At 54.3% G+C, this 20300-nt stretch overlaps 1 protein-coding gene across 8 annotated transcripts in view; it reads right to left on the reverse strand.

The window, feature by feature from the left end:
- Positions 1-9623, reverse strand: part of Col16a1 (collagen type XVI alpha 1 chain) — a 56287-nt gene extending 46664 nt beyond the window's left edge. The window contains exons 1-12 of one of the 8 annotated variants that reach the window (XR_008213784.1): positions 9326-9623; positions 7697-7803; positions 5721-5795; positions 5521-5638; positions 4430-4553; positions 3880-4146; positions 3223-3303; positions 2977-3102; positions 2199-2252; positions 1896-1922; positions 1266-1301; positions 295-321 (exon numbers count right to left, since the gene is read on the reverse strand). Coding sequence is in view for 7 of the 8 variants with exons in the window: in XM_052717287.1 (XP_052573247.1) it covers positions 295-321; positions 1266-1301; positions 1896-1922; positions 2199-2252; positions 2977-3102; positions 3223-3303; positions 3880-4146; positions 4430-4553; positions 5521-5638; positions 5721-5795; positions 7697-7769 (1008 nt within the window). In the remaining variant the exon portion in view is untranslated. Of the gene's footprint in view, positions 1-294; positions 322-1265; positions 1302-1895; positions 1923-2198; positions 2287-2976; positions 3103-3222; positions 3304-3879; positions 4147-4429; positions 4554-5520; positions 5639-5720; positions 5796-7696; positions 7804-9325 lie in introns of those variants that run through there. The other 7 variants (XM_052717287.1, XM_052717285.1, XM_052717286.1 and 4 more) reach the window with 7 other exon arrangements.
- Between the last annotated feature and the right edge of the window lie 10677 nt (positions 9624-20300).

The following is a 20300-nucleotide window of genomic DNA, read 5'->3' on the forward strand; positions in this document are numbered from 1 at the left end:
CAGAACCTATGCCTGACATAGTGAGCCCTCAGTCTCCCCTCAAGCCAAAGGAGAGCACTCACCTCCTGGGATGAGTATTGTGCACCCAGGACCCAGGGCTTGGTACTATGTACTAAGGTACTTTGCCTCAGCAAAGGTTAGTTCTGGACTCTGCACACACAACCCACTCACTCCAATACTCACTTAAACACACCGAGGTAGTTGTGGTATAAACACATGACTACGGAGCCACATGAGATGGGAAGGACCAAGGCTACCAAAGAGAGGAGAATTCTGTTCTCTGCTAGGTCTTACCTTGGGACCAGAGGGACCAAGTGTGACCTAAGGAAACAGAAGAGGGAAGAGAACATTGAACTTTAGGGATTAAGAGGGAACCAGGGGCCCAGAGGGGACAAGCAAGTCAGCTAGGCTCGCACTGCATGATGGCAGACCCAACCACAAGAATCCCAGCCCCCATTCTGCCTCCCAGGCCAATCAGCATGCTGACTCTATTTCCCTAGGCTGTAAAGCCAGCAGAGGGGTCTAATCTACTTTCTCCAACCTGCCTGCCTTTGGCTAGCCCCACCTCAAGCTGTTAGGCTAACACGGTCACCCAGTTGCCATGGTAACCCCAGCACATCTGGGAACCGTGGCCTTACCAGATTTGATGGGAGACTGGAAAGAAGAGGAGAAGGGGTGGGGTGGGGGAGGGCGTACATCTAAGTTCCCCCAAAGTTAGGGGATTCTTGCCCTTTAGGAATCAATATAGCCCATCAGCTCAAAACACAGTAGCCCTTGCTGCCTGCAGAAGGAGCACAGGAGGGGACAAATGGCCCACACCGAGCCCTGAGTTCTGTCCTTCCCAGTGGGAAGGCTGGGCTAGGCTGGGAGAGGAGAATGCTCAGGCTCTGAGCTGTGTGTCCCTGGGCTGCGCCCCCCGCTTCCGCCGCCCCCCCACCCAGGCCTCCAAGGTGACGTGTGGTGCCTTCTAATCAAAGTGGATCTGAGATCTGGAGGCAAGCACACAGCTGGAATCAGCAACCAAGGTCCTGAGTCCCCTCCCACCCCCTAAGGAGGCCACTATCCTGGATCATGACACCCATTGAGATTTCAGGGCTTGGTGGATTTAGGGGTGGGGCTAAGCATAGCTCTGGGAATCAGGCAAGGGAGTGATGGGAAAGTCAACAAAGCCCCCTTGTCCTCAACCAGGAAGCTCCAGTCTACTCTAGGCTACAACCACCCCCCCAGACAGTGGCTACACCACCCACAGCCCTCCATCCGCTCACATTGCTCTCCCGGGCACCGTGGACACAGGGCGGGCACTGAAAGAGAACAGGCCTGCAGGTCAACTCTGGGCCTCTGAGATTAGCCCTACCCAACATGAGCTTGCATAACACACACACACACACACACACACACACACACACACACACACACACACACACATTCTCTCTCTTTTTCTCTCTCTCACTCTCTCTCTCTTTCAGTCTAAACAGCCCCTCACATGTCCTTAGCATGACCTGAGATGGACATAGAGACAGAAAGCATAGAAAGTCAGCCTTGCCCCTTATCTCCCACCAACACAGACCTACAGCCATCTTCTCAAATGAAAAAACTAAAGCCCAGAGAGGAATAGTAACAAGTCCAAGGCCATACAGCATGTCACTGGAGAAGGGCTTCACGGCTAAGACCTAGGCTTTCCCCATGATGCCCATGGCCATTGGCTTCCAACTCAGTAGGAACGGCTTCCAGGGCTTCTACCCTACAATCCAGAGCGGACAGGGCCTAGTGCTGGGTCCTCAGGAAGGTTGGGTGTTTCACAGTTATTCATCACCCCCACACCTAGGCTCCATGCCTCAGAACCTTTATCCAAAGAGTTAGTGCCGGACACCTCCCAGCCCTGACAAAAGGCTCACCTCATCGACTTCCATCTCCTGCTGGGCCTGGGAAGAGGGAGGCATGGGAGTGGGAGGGAAACCTGAGACCAAGCATTGCTCCAAGCCCCTGTACAAGAGCAGGCGGGAGCCAGCTCTCTAGAGAACGCCCAGTACCGCGTCCCCGCCCAGTCTGCCTTCCCTCCTCAGAACTGGCACCACACAGCCAAGCTCTGTCTGGGCAGGAAGAGAGTGGGAGTGTGGCATCTTCTCCGAGGGCTTTACAGAGGGCATGCAGGGCAGACAGAGGGCACCATGAGCTCTCCCTCCACCCACCAGCTCTACCTTTGTCCCCCTTTCTGCCTTCTGGCTGCTTCTTCCCATCAGCTGTGCATCCACCTGGACAGACAGAGGGACAATTCTGGGGTCCACGCTGGAAAACAGGCATCCAGACAGAGCACATGGATGCCGGGCACCCCCTCAGTTTGACATCTGGCACCTCCCAGGACATCAAGGGCTTGTTCAGACCCCTGAGGCTGCCCCCACAGGTGCCCCTTCTCTCCCCATTACCCCCCGCCATATGATGTCATAGAAAAGAAGCAGAGAATCAATGGGATCTTGTGTTTCTGCAGCCAAAGGCTGGGCATGGTGCCTGGGTAGGCAGGGACACTGCCCAGCCCGAGGGTGGGGCTGAGGAAAGGATGGGGCTTCCCTGCCACCTCCAAAGAACCTGGGAGTGGACAGGGCAGCTGGCCATGGTGCTGGGAGAGACAGAGAGCCTCCAGGAAAACAGTGCAGCCTGACCTCTGGGCCCAGACATCCCTGTACAGGAGAAACTGCAAACTGGGTCCTGCTCTCCACAGGAGGGTCTAGATGGCATTAGTGGGGGACTGGCCAGAGTCAGAGCTAGAGTGGCATAATGTGCAATGCCAACAAGCAGCAGGCACGGGGTTACCCCATGGGTTCTCTCTCTGCCTCCCTGAGTTCCATAAGGTAAGACGTAAGTTGAGCCCACGTTCAGAGATCTTCCTCAGCTTAGGCACATGGGCTGCTGAGTCTGGTGACAGGCCTCGGCCAGGTCAGGAGTGGAACCGTCTCCCTTTCACCTCCCCTGCTCACCCACCTTGCTGTTCTGGGGCTCCTCCAAGCAGAAGCAGCGGGTGTAGACCTTGCCCTCTGTCTGAGGATTGATCTCAATGAGCTCATTACTCTGGGTATCCCGGCGGGCCTTGGAGGTCTCTGGGGGACACTGTTCAGTGTGGGGAAAGGCCAGGGTCAGTAGAGAGGCAGATGCATCCTCAGACCTCTGCCATCCCCATGCAGGCTGCTCTCTCTCCAGCACAGCATGTGCTGGGGGGCAGCTACTCACCCCTCCCGGTAAGATCTCACAGCAGCCCTCCTCCAGCACCAGCTCTGGGTCACAGTAGATGTGCGCCTGCTGAAGGTCAAACTGCAGGGGACACACGAGTTCATCTTATTTCAGACGATCAAATAGCTCTGCCCTGGTCCCCAAAGAAGCTCAAAGACGTCTTCGCCCCAGGATTTGACTTTAGGGTCTTTCTAGGCTGGTCAGGGAGGCCATCAAGAATAGAGCTGTCGCTAAAAGCAGAGATAGAGGAAGGAGGGAGGGAGGGAGGGAGGGAGGAAGAAATAGGGAGGAAGAAAGAAGATGGAGGGGGCAGAAAGAGGGGGCTCCATCCAAACTGGGCCCATCCTGTGCATGAATATGCAAGGCAAAGCATGGCAGGTAAAGGGAAAAGCATATGCGAAGGTACAAATATGCAAATTCCGTAGGTGATCTGTCAGACTAGGAGGGAATCGACCCCAGCCGTCAATAGAGAGATGTAAGGAAAATGCTGGAGACAGTCAGAGCCCAGATGGTGGAGGGCTTGGAATGTCAGGGTAACGTGGCTAGACTGCATATGGAAGGCAATGGCTCCAAAGGGAGCTCTGAACACAGACACACATTCTCAGGAGCTCAAGGCTCCCCCAGAGGTGGGAGCAGAGACCAGGACCCGGCACTCACCGAAACGGGCTTGCCCTGCTCAGCATCCAAGCCCAGAAATACATGGCCCCCAGGCCGAATGGGTTGCCAGGGCCCCAGGGGCTGGGAGGAGGCTGAGATGCAGTCCACATGCACAGAGGCCACACGACCTGCCACGCTCAGCATCAGCTTGTGCCAACGCAAATCGAAGAGCTGGGGCACTGGGAAGATGCAGGACACAAAGTCACCATCTTGGCCCTGTGCCCGGAGCTCTAGACTCCGCTCCTGGCTGTTGACTTCCAAGGAGATCTGTGACAAATTGGGGGGGGAGAAAAAGACAAGGATTCAGAGTTCTAGAGGCATAGCATGGAAAAGTCGAGGGCCTCAAGCTTATTTCACAGGAGGGGAGAAAGCCAATTTGGGTCACAGAGAGGAACATCCTAAAAGAACGTGATGGGCACTGGGGGCAGTCCCGAGAGTGGGCGCTGGGATGGAGCAGAGAAGCCCCAGAAACCACAAGTGTGGGTAGAAGCTGAGATGGATTAATGCAACCAGTTGCCCAAGGAGCCGGGGAGGGAACGAGTAGGCTCACCTGTGGGTACCCATTTGCATCAGTTACTTGGAACAAGTACCATGTGTTCCGGAAGGTGTGTTTCTTCAGCAGGACTGTCAGGACCAGGGCAAACTCCTCTGGGAGGCCCCGAGGGAACACTCTTCTGCAATGGAGAAGGGAGGGCGCTCTGAGGCACAGGGACAAGCAGCCACTGAGCACACTGGTGATGAGTCCGCCTGAGACAAGCACGGCACACACCTACAAACCATGTACACATCCATCTTGACACATTCACTGAGCACCTTGGGGGTACTAAGGGTTCGCTGGCTGCTAGGAAAGCCAGTGGTGAAAATATGGAAGAGCTTGTCCCTGTGGAGTCTCATGGGGCCCTATGGGGCAGAGGAACATTAACAGGGAATCCTTGAAACCATCTCAGGGGACCAGAGAGATGGATCAGCAGTTAAGAGCACTGGCTGCTCTTCCGGAAGACCAGGGTTTGATTCCCAGCATCCATATAGTATCTCACAACCATCTATAACTGGGGTCTATGGGGATCTAACGCCCCCTTCTGGCCTCTATAGGCACTGCACACACGTGGTGCACATACATGCAGGCATAACACTCATACACATAATAAATACATAATTTAAAATTTTTTTCTATTTCAGCACTGCATCCCAGATTTGGCAAGGGGGCTCCCAAGGAAGCCAGCATGGTGTATGGACCTGGGGAGAGATCCTGAGGAAAAGACCGAGAGGTTCTGCATAAACAGCAAGGGAAGGAGGTCAGCAGGAGCCAGACTGCCCAGGGGCTGCTGGGAGTTGGGCTTCACACAGGCCACACTCACATAGACACAGGCTCTTGAAACCACCCTAGGGTTCTCATGGCTACCATGGGATACAAACCTGGTCCTGCCATCATTGCCAGTGAGAGCCAGGCTGGGATTGCCAGGCACCACATACACACAAAACCCACCCTGCAAGCCCAGGAGTGGACAGCGGGTAGACTTTGGGCAGTGGAATGCTCAAAACGGCCTCCAGGGAGGCCCTGGACTTGGGCCTCACATCCAAAGATGCAAGGATGTGGCTGAGGTCGGTATGGACTCCCAATGGTCACCCAGAGTCCTTTACCGTGTGGGTTGGGTCAGCGGGACAGCCCCCAGCCGTAAGATGAGTGGCCCCTTGGGGTTGCGGATCTTCTTGATGGCAGATGTCTTCATGAGGTTCAGTCGGCGGATTAGGTTGAAGCCTTAGGGACACCAGAGGAAGGGCAGGTGAGAAGTGGGGGCTGCTCCAGGAAGGGGGTAGGGGATAGCTGAGGCCACACTTACCAGTCACGTTGGTTGATGGGTCACTACTGTGTTCCAGCTTGAGTCCTTCTTGCTGTGAAGCTGGGCACCGCTCACCTGGGAGAGAGTTGGCCTGGAGCATTAGGAACTCAGGAGGGCAGCTGTCGGGGGGGGGGGGGTGTGTTCCTGGGGATCCCATGAGGGGACAAGTCTATAGTCTTCCTTCTGGACCTTTAACCTAGTCTGCCTTGAGGCTGTGCTCACACTTGCCTTCTGACCCTGGCTGCTCAGGAAGAGCCCAGCATACAGCCGGGAAGACTGAGGCCCATTCCAAAGCCATTGAAAGAGTCAACAGCATAATAGGACCAGAACCCCAGGACCACAGCCTTCCAATACCCCAGCTGGAGCTAGGCCAATAAGGAGTGAAAGGAACCCTGGGTGGTTCAGAGCCCAGACAGTGGGGAGTCATGGATATGTCCATGTTCATCCATGTGTTCCGCCTAGATGAGGGCAGAGGAACAGTGCAGGGATGCGGAAATGTTATCTCCACGCACACCGGGTGTTACATGCAACTGTGTGTACATGACTATGCATGCATGAGCTATGCATACCCATGTCCCCAGGGCTGCCACGTGCACTGGCACACATGTTCTAGGCCTGGTGACGTTCTACTTCCCATATTCACAGTAGAAAATGCAGACACAAGTCTGGGCTACCAGAATGACTTTTCACCTGCATACCCAGCTAGTGAATCAACAGAAAGAAACCAGGAGGCTGAGGGGGCCACAAGCTCAAGGTACCATCGAGACCTTAGGCCAGACAAGGCATACGAAAGAGGTATGAGCTTCGAACAAGGGCACAAGTCTCTGAAGCTCCAAAGGGACAGGCTGGTGGCTACAGCCTCCTTCTCCCTGGGGCTGGTGTTGATGGAGGTGCTAAATTCAAGAGACAGGGGCTAAGATCAACGAGCCTTCCCAGCAGAGCTAGTGGCAAGGCTGGGCCAAGCCAGTCCAGTCACCCCCCCAGAAGATAGCCAACTCCCTGTCCAGCCGAGTCGAAAGACAGAGCCCTGTGGCCCTGGGCACAGTGACCCACTGGAATCTCCACCCCCAAGTCTGGCCGGAAGGACCATCACTGTCTTCAGCATCGCCTCAGGGCTGGGTGACTCACCCTTGGCAATGGGCCCAGATTCCTTACAGATGTTGAAATCCTCTGCCCCAGCCCCTCTAGGGGACCCGGTGAGGGAGAGGAGAGCAAAACTCTCTGATACACACGCTGAAAACACACATGTGCCTATACACACTCACACACACACACACACACACACACACACACACACACACACACAGGCAGTCCCACCCACCCTGGATGCCTGGACTTGGGCCGAGGAGTTGGGCTCCTTCCTGGCTAGGTGGTGCAACTACCGGGCCCAGAGGGCACCCAGCAAGGCCAGGCAAATTGCCTGGTCAACTTCCCTTGGCTTTGGGCCCTGGAAAACTGTACCGTCTCCCTGTCCAGAGCCTGGACCATGGGGTGGGCAGTCATCAGAGATCCAGGCTGGTGCAAAGGAGGAGCCTATGGCTAGAGGATGGAGTCATTGTCATAAGAAGGACAGAGGGGCTGGGCAGCTTTCTGGAAGTGTTGCCTTTCGAAGAGAGAGTGTGGTGCCTGCTCCTTCCTATCTGGCTAGCCAGCAAGAAGTGCAAGGATGTGCTGTGGAGAGGGACTGCTCTTCCCCTGCAGAGACCCAAGAGTACATACAAATGTACTGCACTTCTCAAGTCGCAAACCCAGAGATACTCAGAGACAAGAGATACACACACACACACACACACACACACACACACACACACACACACACACACACACACACTAGCTCATTCACACAGGCTCAAGTATGCAAACACCTCAGAAGCTAACCTGAGCTCAGCCCCTACACTTGCCCATAAATGCCCACATGACTGAGATACGTGGCCACCTATGTGCAGGGAGCCAGATGCAGGTCTGTCTCAGCTCACCTGTATTTGTTCCATGGCTGAAGGTGGCCCAGAGCCCAAGCAGCCACAAGCCAGGAGCCCAGGATGCCAACATGCTGGTCCAGAGAGATCAGCTGCAGCCTTGGCACCTGACAACCAGAAACAGGGAAGGTGGGCTTTAACATGCCCAAGGGACAACTGCATGTGTGGGTAAGTGGCAGCAGTCTGTGGGACCCACACACCAGGGACTGCAGTGGTCAGGGCTTGGTGTCCGTCCCTCTCAGGGGCCCCACACAGGCCTGGAGTGAGAATCTGGGCAGAGGTGATAATACAAATATTTAGCTACCGGTATGGCCCAGACACCCACCAGCCAGAGCAGAAGGCTGGCTGAAGCCCAGGAACAGGGCCCAGGCACCCTCTGGCTGTGTCAGGATTGAGAAGGGATCTAGAGGGTCCTAAAAGACCACAGGGGCTGGGAGAGTGGGGGGCCTTGGGCAGAGGCAATTTATCAAAATGCTTGGATGAATCCCAGAGCTTGCACAGCTGTGCACTACTGTGCTGGCATACAGTAGCCCAGTACCTGGAGAGCCGTGCTCAGCTGAGCCGAGGTAGCCCTGCCAGGCGCCTACAAGGTCAGGGGCTGAAGACTGGACTGAGTCTCTTGGCAGAGATCATAGGGCTGTGTATGGGCCAAGAAAGCTTCCCCTTGTGGGTACAAGGGGCGGGAGAGCAGGTCACCAGGGCCCAGGACCTTGTTGCCAACCTCCCAGGCTGATGGATGCTCGTCTTTTGGTTTTATTAAACCCTGATGGATGGGCCCAGATAAATCAATGCAGGCTCAGCAAGTGGCCAGCAGAGCCATATATCATCCGGCCTCTTCCAGGACAGGCAGATCATGAGCGCACAAAGCCATGTGTGTCCATACAATACACATAGGCGGACAGGCACATAGGTACCAGGACTATGCAGTCAAACCTAGCTGCACGCAGGCATGCCGACAGACATGAGAACTGATAAGCCCAGAGTTTACATACACACTCCTGTGCAGAGCCAGCTCATGAGCACCCCTCCTCCCTTCCTGTTGGTACTTTCTTAGGCAAGTCGGATTTCGTCCCAGGCGATCCTAACTTACCAACCTTGTTGCTGGATACAGAATAACAACAGAAAGGACCCCATACCCCAATATTTAGGGTATATGTAGGCTAGACTCCTCCTCCCTTCTCCCTGGGATGGAACTGTGCCCCCCACCCTAGCCATCTCCCATCCTCAGGGTGTTCCTCTCCCACTCTGCAAACCCTACCCCGGCCGTCCCTTCCTGACAGCCAATGGAAGGACAACCGGCTCTGAGCAGCATGCGCATGCAATGTGGAGGCGTGAACATCGATGTGCTCATCATGTTCTGGCTTCCATTCCCAGGCCCCAGCCTGAGTGGGGGGCTGTAGAGATAGCTAGAGGGATGCTTCCAAGGAGACACTGCCCCCTTCAACACAGACACAGATTGAGGCAGAGACAGCAGGGCCAGCAAGGAGTTTCCAGACCACCCTGCCTCCGAGAAGAGCACTAAGGCCCTCCGAGAGGGGATGCCACTTGCCCCAGGTCACATAGCGAGTCAGTGGCAGAAAATGCCCTTTCAGCCTACAGCGAGAAGCAGCCCAGTCCTGGCCCACTTACCAATGGCCCGGAAACCCCTCACTGAGAAATCCTGGCGGCCCCAAGGCCGCCAGCTAGGGGAAGCAGGGCCCCGGGTCCACCGGCCCGCAAGGGGATCCTTGATCTCTCCCTGGCAGTCTGCGCTGTCCCCAGCTTCTCCGCGTCCCGAGTTCTTTCGGCTGAGTGCCGCGCAGCGCACGCCTGCCGGGACTGCCGGCCGCTCCTGGAGGGGGAAGAGGGCGGTTCCAGGGGGGCTGGGGCCCTGCCAGGAGGCTAATGGAACACAGCTGGGCCGGCCCGCCGAGCTGGAGGAGGAGGGAGGCCGCGAGGGCTCGGCGGCGGCTGCAGAGGCGCTGGCTGCTGGGCTGCACTACCGCGCTCCTGGGCTGGCCCTGCGCCCGGGGCGCACCCGTCCCGCTTCCCCAGCCAGGTGAGCCCGCGGGCGAGCGGGGCAAGGCGGGACCCTGCGTGCCCAGAGCTGCCCTGGAAGGGGCGCCTGTGGCGGGCTGGCGGGAAGGAGGCCAAGCCAGGCGCTCCCAGAGCCAGGCCTTGGGTTTAAGGGACCTCCTTTGTGCCCCCCTTTCCTTTAACTTGGCTGGGACCCCAGAAAGCTGGAGAGGACTAGGGACCCTCCTCCATAGCCGTGGAACTCGCGACGTGGCTGCTGACCAAGCCTCAGTGGTCAGCTTTTTCCAGTGCCTGGGCCTAGCATTCCTAGGCTGTAGTGCCTCTGTCTGCATTGGGAGGAGAGACGAAGCAACACCCCCTCACCCCAACCCTGTGCTAAATTAACTCCTTCTGCTCTGCCCTCATTTCTGCAGAAGTATGATCTTTCTCCTCTTGGACTCCACGAGATTGGAAAGGCTCAGATCCCTGCCCCCTGCTCCAGCTTTGTAAAAACTTTATTTATTTTGTGTGTGTATGTACCGAACGTGTGCACAGGCGAAGTCGTATGCCATGTTGCATGTGTAGAAGTCAGAGGATGACTTGTAGAGGCAGTTCTCTCCTTCCGCTGTATGGGTTCTGGGGCTCAAACTAAGACCGCCAGGTTTGGTGGCAAGCACCTTTACGGGCTGAGCCATCTCCATGGCCCTTGAACTCTTTTTTTTTTTTTTTTTTCAAACTGGAGAGGGAACCTAGTTTGCCTACCCTGAGCTACACCTGCAGCCTTTGTGGTGTGTATGTGTTCTGTATAAATTTGTCCAGGTGTGCACACGCCTATGCACGTGCGTGTGGAGGCCAGAGGTGTCTTTCTCAGGCGCGTGCTCCCTTATTTCTTGAGACAGGCTTCCTCACGGAACCTGGAATTCACTGATTCAGCTACGTTATTTGGCCAAGGATCCACCTGTCTCCACCTCCCCAGAGATGGATTTGCAGGTGAACCCTGCTGTACCAGCTGGGGATTCGAACTCAGGTCTTCATGCCTGTAGAGCAAGCATGTTACTCACTGAGTCACCCCTGCACCCTCCCTTTCCCAACAGCCTTAATTTTTTTTAACACAAGGGCTCCTGAAGTTGCTCAGGCTGGCCTTGAACTGCTCTGCAGCAGGAGCAGACCGAGAACTAACTTATTTTCTTTCTTCTCTTTCTTTCTTCCTTCCTTCCTTCCTTCCTTCCTTCCTTTAAATAGGTTCTCACTGTCCTAAAACTCCGTTTATAGACCAGGCTGGCCTTGAACTCACAGAGAACCCCATTGCCTCCGCTTACAGAGTACTGGGACACCCAACCAAGCCCAGATCTTTCAACCCTCCTGCCTCAGCCTCCTGAGTAGCTGGGCGCAGCAGGGCAAATCTACGTTTTATCTCTAATCGCATTTGCACATCTGGGAGATGAGATGGCAGCATCTCAGGGCAGCTTTGTTAAAGGAAACTCATTAACATCTGTGCGAATGCTTAGCCGTGGTCCATGGTCTGGCACAGGAGAGACACTTGCTGCTATTTTCATTATTGGGATCCTTAGCCGAGGACAGGGTGAGCAGGGGCTGGGGGTGGGCGTTAAGTGATGGAGAGGTTTGCTTTCTATCCAGAGTCTAAAGAAGCAAAAACAATTGAGGTTAGGTGAACAATAGATTCCTCAGAGGAGGAAGAGGCTGGTCAGTTTCTTCATGGAGGTAGCAAAAATGGGTTGAAGAGGTCTGTGAGTAGTATGGTGGATGCTGGGGTTAGGAAGGAGGCCACTAAAGATCCTCAGTCTGTGAGGATGGGCTCCCCTTGGGGGTAGGTGGCATAGCTGTAGTCCCTGACCCCACCTAACCCAGGCAGAGGCATGACAGCCCTGGGATTTCCCACTTCCATCCCCTGGAGGTGCTGAGTCAGTGGAATCCCTAACCACGCCGCTACGCCATGGAGGCGCCCCACTGTGGTCCCTGCACTGAGCCTGGGCCCAGATGTGTGGTGGCAGTGGTGGAGCCTGGGAAGCGCTGAGCTCAGCAGGCAGGAAGTGCAGGAGGTGGGGCTTTCAGAAGCTCTGTCAGGAGGGGTGGGCAAGCATAGTCGGATTGCTAATGGAGTACTGCCCAGCTCTGGAGCAGGCAGGAAAAGGAAGGAAAACAGGCAGGTCAGGCCTGTCACAAGAACTCCACCTAAGCTAACTCTGGCAGTCTTTTCAGCAATGGAGGGGGCAGTGTTCTAGCCTCATCTTGCTGAAGGGAAACCCAGAGTACAGCAGCAATCAAGTTGCCTAGCATCACATAACCCTCTGGCGGCAGAGTGGAGACCATGGCCAGCAAGCAGAAGCGATCACACCCTGGACCGTTCTGGCCATACCCACCCTTCACTCACTCATGCCCCATGCCAGAGCTCTCAGAGTTGAAGATGCAGGAGCCTGAGAAAGTGATGCCCAGAGACCATCCTATAGCACCCTAGCAGGGTGTACATATGAACAACCAAACATAGGGAAGAGTTGAGAGATGTACTCATGACACTGCTTCACACTGATGCATGTGCACACAGCCCCTGTGTGTGCTCACTCCACATGCATCTGTCGGCACTCATGTTCATACAGACGGGAGCACACACACAGCACAGAGCAAGATTCCTGGATATATCCAAACACAGACAGGTCCATCTTCTCACAATATATGCTGGGAATGGGAATGTTGGATCAGTGGTAGAGCAGTTTCATACACAAGACTAGACTCACTCCCCAGTACTTAAAGAAAAAATAACAGAAACAAAACTGTATAGATTTGAGTGTGCACACACAGGCACGTGTATGTACGTAGACATGTGTACATGTGTGCGCACAGACATACACATAAAAACACAGATATGTCCACTGTGCAATCAGAGATCCCTGCAGAATCTTGGCACACACAGGTATGCACACACTACCACACTTACACTCAGACGCGCATGCAGCAATGTCGACACGTTTATATGCATTCAGCCCCAAAGAGCCCCACACATCAGCAAGTAGGGTATCCCATGGGACTGGGCTCAGTGCCCTCGCCCCAGATGGCATCGCCACGAGGTAATCAACGCTGCTAATCGCCACCAGCTGCCCTGGAGCCTGCTTGACGCTGCCGGGTGGGGCTCCCAGAGCCTCCTGGGCCTGGGGTAATGTGCACAGATGTTGGCAAAGCTCAAGAGCCTTTCCGTTACCCCAGCTTGCCACCGGGACTCCCCACATGGCAGGGGCAACCCTTGGGGCCAGGGGAGGGTTCAGGGCCAATGTAGAGCCAGGTCCCAGGACAGACCTGAGAGCCCCCACATATCCAAGTGGAAGTGACCCAGATGTCTCAGGTTTGCTCAGGGATCCCGGACCACACATGCACACCTAGGTTTTGGCATAGATGAGCACAGATGCATACACACCCTGAGACGTATCACACCTGATGGATTGCTCGTCAGAGATCTGCTTCTGCTGCTTCCTCCCAGTAAATGCCACCATAATTCATTCTGATGCTCGGGCTGAAGACTACACTTGGCTCCTGCCTCCCCTCCCCGCCCCCATGCCTGTCCCCTCTATCCCCACAGTGCAGACCACATCCATCCACGTCTGCTGTTCCCACCTTTGCCCAAGCCACAAGCACCTTTTACCAGAACCACAGCAAGAGCTTTGGAGTGCTCCACCTGCTGCTCACTACCCCCACCCTGGGCCCTAGCCCTGCAGACAGCAAGCTGCTTCCTACCTAGCCTGTCCAGCTGCCCTTCCGCTCTCATTATACCTAGAGTAAAACCCCAGTCTTGAGGGCTGGAGAGATGGCTCAGCAGTTAAGAGCACTGGCTGCTCTCCCGAGGACCTGGGTTTAATTCCTGGCACCCACATGGTGGCTCACAACCATCAGTAACTATAGTTCCCGGGGATCAAATGTCCTTTTCACGCCTCCATGGGAACCATGCACACAGACACACATGCAGGCGAAACATTCTTACACGTGGAATAATAATAGTTTTTAAAAATTAAGACCCCAAGTTTTGTCCCTCCAGCCTTACCAAGTCCTTCACGATCTAACCTCTGCTGCCTGCCCTCACCTTACCCCACGAGCTTCCTCCCACGTTCTTTCCAAACCATGACCCACCACATTGGCTTGGCACAGGGATTTTCCACCTGTTCCTCTCTCTTCCCAGAGGGGTCTGCCCCTAGTCTTTGCAGGCTGGCTCTTTGATACCCAGGTCTCTACTGAGTGCCTTCCTGACTTCCCAGGGTGGAAGAGTCCCAGTGGGTCTTTGTCACATGGAAGTGGAAGAGCTCTGCAGGGCTTTGGTGTGTGTCTGCATGTTAAAACTTTCTAACCCATCCTGTCGGCCATTCCTAGGGCACCATGGCTGAGCCTGGCGTCTTGCAGATATTCACTAGCGATTGAGTGGGTTATACTTGTATGCTGTCCACCCTGCACCCAGATAGACTGCAGCTACAGAGAGAGAGAGAGAGAGAGAGAGAGAGAGAGAGAGAGAGAGAGAGAGAGAGGAGAGAGAGAGGGTGCCCATGCAGACACATGCACACACAGCTCCTGAATCCTCCCACGGCTCTGGTGTCTCTGTCCTGTGTCATGGTGTCCGTCATCTCTCTCCTCCTTCACTGTGACCTTGTCCTTGTCTCTCTCTCACCGTCACCTCTATTTCAAACCCTCCCGTGTCTCTCTGCCTTGAGGTCTGTGTCTAAATCCGCAGTTCTCTCTTACGTCTCTGGTTCTCTCTGTCTTTTTCTCAGGGTCCCTCTGAGTTTTGGTCCCCAGCTCCTGTCCCTGTCGATGACTTTCATGCTAGTGTTTCTCCGCCTCTTGGTCTCTCTCTTCCTTCCTCCTGTCTCTGTCACTAAGCATCTCTCTCTGGCTCCAATATATCCCCCTGCAGTGTTCTTCCCACCCTCACCCTCACCAAGCTCTTACTCTGTAGCCAAGGCTGCCCTTGAACTCATGACCCTCCCACCTCCGTCTGCCTCCTCCTGCACCACCACGTGCGGCCATTGCTCTGTTTCTAAGTCTGGCTTTCTATCTTGGACTGTTTCCGTCTTTCATTCTCCACGCTCCTCCCTGCCCTAAATCAGCAACAGCACCACGTCCCCACGGCTGCCTGTGTTCCTGGGGCAGGGAGACCCATCTTTTATCACTGGCTGTCAGTTTTATGGTCCTGTGGGGAGGGCCAGTGCTCCACTCTGCTAATGCCCACCTGTCCTGCAGAGCCACAGCAGACTAAGGACTGGCAATGGTCACCCGCCACCCAGGCCTGGTCAGGGCATTTTACTCAGGTTGCTCATATTACCAGGCTTTTGTTCAATATGGCTATCTTGGATGTTCTAGAAAGGTGAGCTCGGATCCCAGGAGGCTAAGCTGTAGACATGGTGATGGCCAGTGCAAATGGATGCTGGGAGAGGGAGACCCTTGAGGTTTCCTGGGCCCTAGCTCTGCTGGCCCTTTGGGCTCTTCCTACTTCTTTTGAATGAACCATGGAGAAAAGGCAGGTGCAAACATTTCACCTCTCCTTACTCTGCAACCCTAGTCCTCAGGCCCCATTGTAACAGAAGGTTAAACTGTCAATCCCAGTTTGACCCACCATGCCTGGTGTGAAAGCAGCTAAAAGAACCTTACCTGGGGGCTGGGCAGATGGCTCAGTGGTTAAGAGCACTGGCAGCTCTTCCAGAGGTCCTGAGTTCAATTCCCAGCAACCATGTGGTGGCTCAGAGCCATCTATAATGCCCTCTTCTGGCCTGCAGGTGTACATGCAGATAGAACACCATATACATAAAATAAATAAATCTTAAAAAAAAAAAAAAAAAGAGCCGGGCGGTGGTGGCGCACGCCTTTAACCCCAGCACTCGGGAGGCAGAGCCAGGTGGATCTCTGTGAGTTCGAGGCCAGCCTGGGCTACCAAGTGAGTTCCAGGAAAGGCGCAAAGCTACACAGAGAAACCCTGTCTCGGAAAACCAAAAAAAAAAAAAAAAAAAAAAAAAAAAAAAAAAAAAAAAGAACCTTGCCTAACTGCTCATGGGTCTCAGCAGAGGGGCAGTTTTGCACCACCCCTCCAGACACACATGGACAATGTATGAAGACACTGTCTTAATAGAAGAAAAAAGTGCCACTGGCATCCAGAGTCAGGCCAGAGATGTTGCTAAACAGCCTCCGGTGTCCAGGACATTCCTCCCAATAAAGAAGCAGCTGGTCCCAAAGTCCAGAGTAGAAAGCTGAGAAACCCTCCCTGCCTACCAAAGCCAGTATGGCTCTGCAGAATCCCATGACCTCCTTTAAACTCTGACCAGGGATGGGAGTCATTAGAAGACCCAAGACTCCAGAGTTTGACCCTGCTCTTGCCTTTAATAACCTCTGCTAACATTTATTGAACCCATATCAAGCACTGGCTGGTACTGTCTATGGAAAACTCAGTTTAGTCTCACAACACCATGGGAGGCCCCGGCACTATTACCAGCTCCGTTCTAAGGGTGAGGAAGCAGGCGGAGAGGAGGAGAATAATCAGCACAAGGTCTCTCAGAGGACACAGATGGAACATGGATTTGAACTGGTCATTTGGGGACAAGTCCAAAGGACAGAGCGCTATCCAAGAAAGAGCCCACATGACAAGAGTCCCAGCAAGTCCTTCCTTCCTTTCACTCCTTTGTTAAAAGGGACACACTACATCACTGAGCCCTCCAACCGTTCTAGGCAGTATGACACTCCTACCGTATGGCACTCCTACCGTATGGCACTCCCACCGTATGGCACTACCACAGCTGCCCCACCGGGACAGTGGGGATACAAAGATTTACCTCTCAGAATGAGCGCTGGGAGCTCAGCTCTGCTCACGACTTCTGTCAGTCAGTCAGGCTATGGCAGCCCCTTGAAGTAGCAGCTGCTGTCACGTGGGAAGGGCTTGGTACAGAGTGTCGGGCTTCTAAATCCATAAAGTCTACCAAGTTCCCAGGTGACACTGACCCAGAGAACCACACTGAGAAACCTGGGGAGGCATGATATCAGAGTTTGGGCCTGGGCTTCACACCTTGCTCTGGTTCTTGCTGACTGTGACTTGGGGTGATGACTTACCTCGTCCCCTCAAAGCATCGACTCCTGTATTACCCATGGTCACCGAAAGAATTAAAGGAGATGGTAAGGCTGGGCTTGATGACAAGGGCCTGGACCCCCAGACACTCAGGAGGTGAAGTAGGTCACAGGTTCAAAGCTACTTGGGCTACACAGTGAAACTCTGTAAAAAAAAAAAAAAAGTTTATTCACCTATAAAAAATCAAGTAAGAATTGTCCCTGGGCTAAATGGGGTTGAATCCCACCCATACCATCTATTTAGTATGGAGTTTTGACAAGTTACTCTCCCTCATGAAGTGAGAGTCCTCTTCTTGTTGGAAAAATAGAATTGTCCATACTTCACAAGGAGGGTCGCTAGGGGAGTACCCGTAAAGTACTGAGCACAGTTCCTGGAACCCAATAAACAGCAGCTATTCCAGACATACAATGAGTGCATGCAACCTCAGCCCCACAGAACACACAAGCTCTTGGCGGCCTTCCTCCTTCCTTCTGCTCCCCCCTCGACGTTGGCTTTAGGTTGTTTTCTCCTCCTTCCCACTTGGGGATGGGGGGGGGGCAACTGGGACCAGTCTCCCAGTCTCCCAGACAGGCACATCTGGGCAGATGCTCGGAGGGGAGAGGATAAAGAGGAGATCTGAGAGAGATGCTTGTGAACCAGTAAGCAGCGACTATTGATTGGTTAGAGTATCTAGTGCCCTTCTGCGCACCAGGCTTAGAAGGACCTGGTTTGGGTACCATTTCCCTAAAGCCAATGGCAGAGCCTAAGTGGGTTTTGTTTTTTCAATACAAAGTATAAAGGAGGCACCACCACCACCCCCTTTCTGAGGACCAGAGCCAGTGCCTGGTGAGGCATGAGAGGATGGGCGTAGCCAGAGACTCCTCCCACATTCTTTCTTCGCATGCAATAGCCTCAGACAGTTGGACTCATAGATCCACAAATTCGTCGAACCCTGGAATTTCTGGGTAGAGAAAAGCTCTGACTGATGTTGGCCTTCCCTCCTTCCAGTGGTGCCCTCGGCTAGGCTGTGGGGGCCTGACAGCTTGGCTAGCAAGACAAGCTGCCGCAGTGAGACAGGCATGCATCCAGCTTTTCCACCAAGACCGAAAAGAAACGATGGGAGCGGGTCCGACCCCGGTTCTGCAATGTCCTGGCTTTGTTCTCTTAGGCTAATTCACTGGGTTCTCTGAGCCACAGTCTCCATAGCTGTTGAATGGGGTGGTCTGTTGAGAGGATGAAATGAGACAATATATGAAATGAAGCCAAGTCCATAGGCAAGACTCAAGGATGCTAATTACCACAGTGGTCCTCATCATTATTGAGGGGTCTGGTAATGTACTGAGGACTCTTGTCCGGTACCTCACAGCCATGTTCATCTGACATTTCCTCCGAGCCCTGGCTTCTGTCCTGTTTTATTATGTACCTAGCTGCCTTTCCGTAGCTTGAAGAAGCCAATGGTATTTCTGACAGATATGATGGCTTTTTTTCTGTCAAATGGCTGAAGTAACACATAAAAAATAAAAACTGATGTTGGGATATGTCAGACTTGACCTTCAGGAAAGGCCTGACATCAGTATTTGGGGACAAAAGAGGACAGTGATTGGAGTGGAAGTGGGTATTTGGGTTCAAAGCCAGGGTCTGCTTGAGTACATTTGGTTTTAGGTGCTCCGTGTCCTTTGGCCAAAGGGAAGGCTGAACTTGGGGACTCTGAGCCTAGCCATCCCCCAAGTCTGGAACCTTGAGGACCCAAATATGCCTGCTCCCCGGGGTGACAAATGGGTTGAGAAGCCAGACCTGTGTGAGGCTCAGTGTGCCACCCCATCTCCTAGCATTCAGGCCCAGGACATGTCTCAGTGTACCAGTTGTTCCGTATCCATCCAAGGGCCCCGCACCACTTTAGCTGAACTCCTCCAGGGAGCTGAACCCCCACACCACACAGAGGAGAGACGTTAGGCATGGAAGCCAACTGGCTGAGCCAGGACTGAACCAAGCGCTGCTCCCAATCCGTCGCTGCTACTTAACAGTTTTTATTTATTACCGCGTGTGATGAAGGAACCGATGCACATACCGCGCACTCACCTGGAGGTCCCAGGACATCGGTGTGGAGTCAGTCCTCTCACCTCCACTTGGGACTGGGGTTCGAACTCAGGTCGTCAGGACTGTGCAGCAAGTGCTTTACTGGCTGAACCCTCTTGCCAGCCCCAACTGCTACTTTTTAAAAAGTATTCTCAGCAGCAGCATAGTACTAAGTAGGTTTCATTGTTCTCACTTTACAGGTGAGCAAGCCATCATTCTGGTGTCCTCCTCGGCTTCACTGGACAGGCCCTAAGACGTGGCCAGCTAAGAGGCAGGACAAAGGTTTGAGTATCAGGCTCTCGCACGCTGTCTGCTGGGTAGTGGCCCCTTCATGCATTTGTAACTCGGTTTTCTCATCTGTAAAATGGGAGTGTTTGTTCTAGAACCTCTAAGATCCCAGATGGGCCATTTCTCGTCCAGGTCCCCACCCAGAAGCCCAGAACAGTCTAATGAACTTGGGTGGTAGGGGCAGGTGCAGACGTGATTATCCAGCCAGGGGTGGGCTCAGCAGCCAGACACACAAAAACAACCAAATAAATCAGGCCAAGGAACTCCTAATCTTTCCCGGCTGTGCCTGCTACTGCTCACAGGGCCTGGAAGCAGGGCACCGCATGGCCAAGAGTGAGGTCTAGCCAAGAGACTCGGAGTGAAGCCGGGCCATCAAGACTGCCTCTGTTCCCGCGGGGGATGCGAGAAAAGGCCCTCCGGACTGGTGACTCAGACCTCCCTGACCCCCTCCTGGGTGGGCACTTTCCAGCGCCTATGTCTATTTTTAGAACTGGCTCCAGGTCTGAGCACAGAATAGCAGGAAAGGGGGTGGAGGAAGCTTGAGACGCCGGAGCCTGAACAGCTCCTCCTTTGGGGCTCAAGCCTTGAGGCCCTCCAGCTGTCCACCTAGAAATGATAGAACCACGAGGGCGCATGGAGGGGGTGCAGCACAGGCACAGAGATGAGTCCCCTTCCGCCCTCCCACCAGGCCTGGCAGTTCCAAAGAGCTGGGTGCGGCCTCTGTTAAGTGGGGCCAGGAGCTGCTGAGGTGTCTTGTCTATTGGACTGAAGGCCCTCTGGTGACTGCGCCGGCTAGAGTGAGAGCAGAGAGAGCTGCCAGGTTCACGCACCCAGATCCCACCCAGCTGTTGGTCACGCCCCCAGTCTCACTTTAGCCACGCCCTTACTGACCACGCCCAGAACCGCTTTTGGCTTCCCTTAGGGTAGGCGAGTCTTCCTCTCCAGGACCTCACGCTAGGCCCCGCCTCCAACTTGGCCCTGCCCACCCCCGGTCCACTTTCCACCCAGTCCCAAGGTTTAGAGGGCTTGGATGCCGGGGCATGGGGCAGATTTGAGAGGAATGAGCCCCGACCTTCAACCCCCGCCCCAGCCCCTCCACCCTGGCATTGGTTCAGAGAGGAAAGGCGTCGGGGGTTGGGGATAGGAAGTCAGCAGGGGCGA

This window comes from Peromyscus californicus, unplaced genomic scaffold (assembly GCF_007827085.1).
Source record: "Peromyscus californicus insignis strain IS unplaced genomic scaffold, ASM782708v3 Scaffold_5__1_contigs__length_169319896, whole genome shotgun sequence".
Classification (NCBI taxonomy): Eukaryota; Metazoa; Chordata; class Mammalia; order Rodentia; family Cricetidae; genus Peromyscus; species Peromyscus californicus.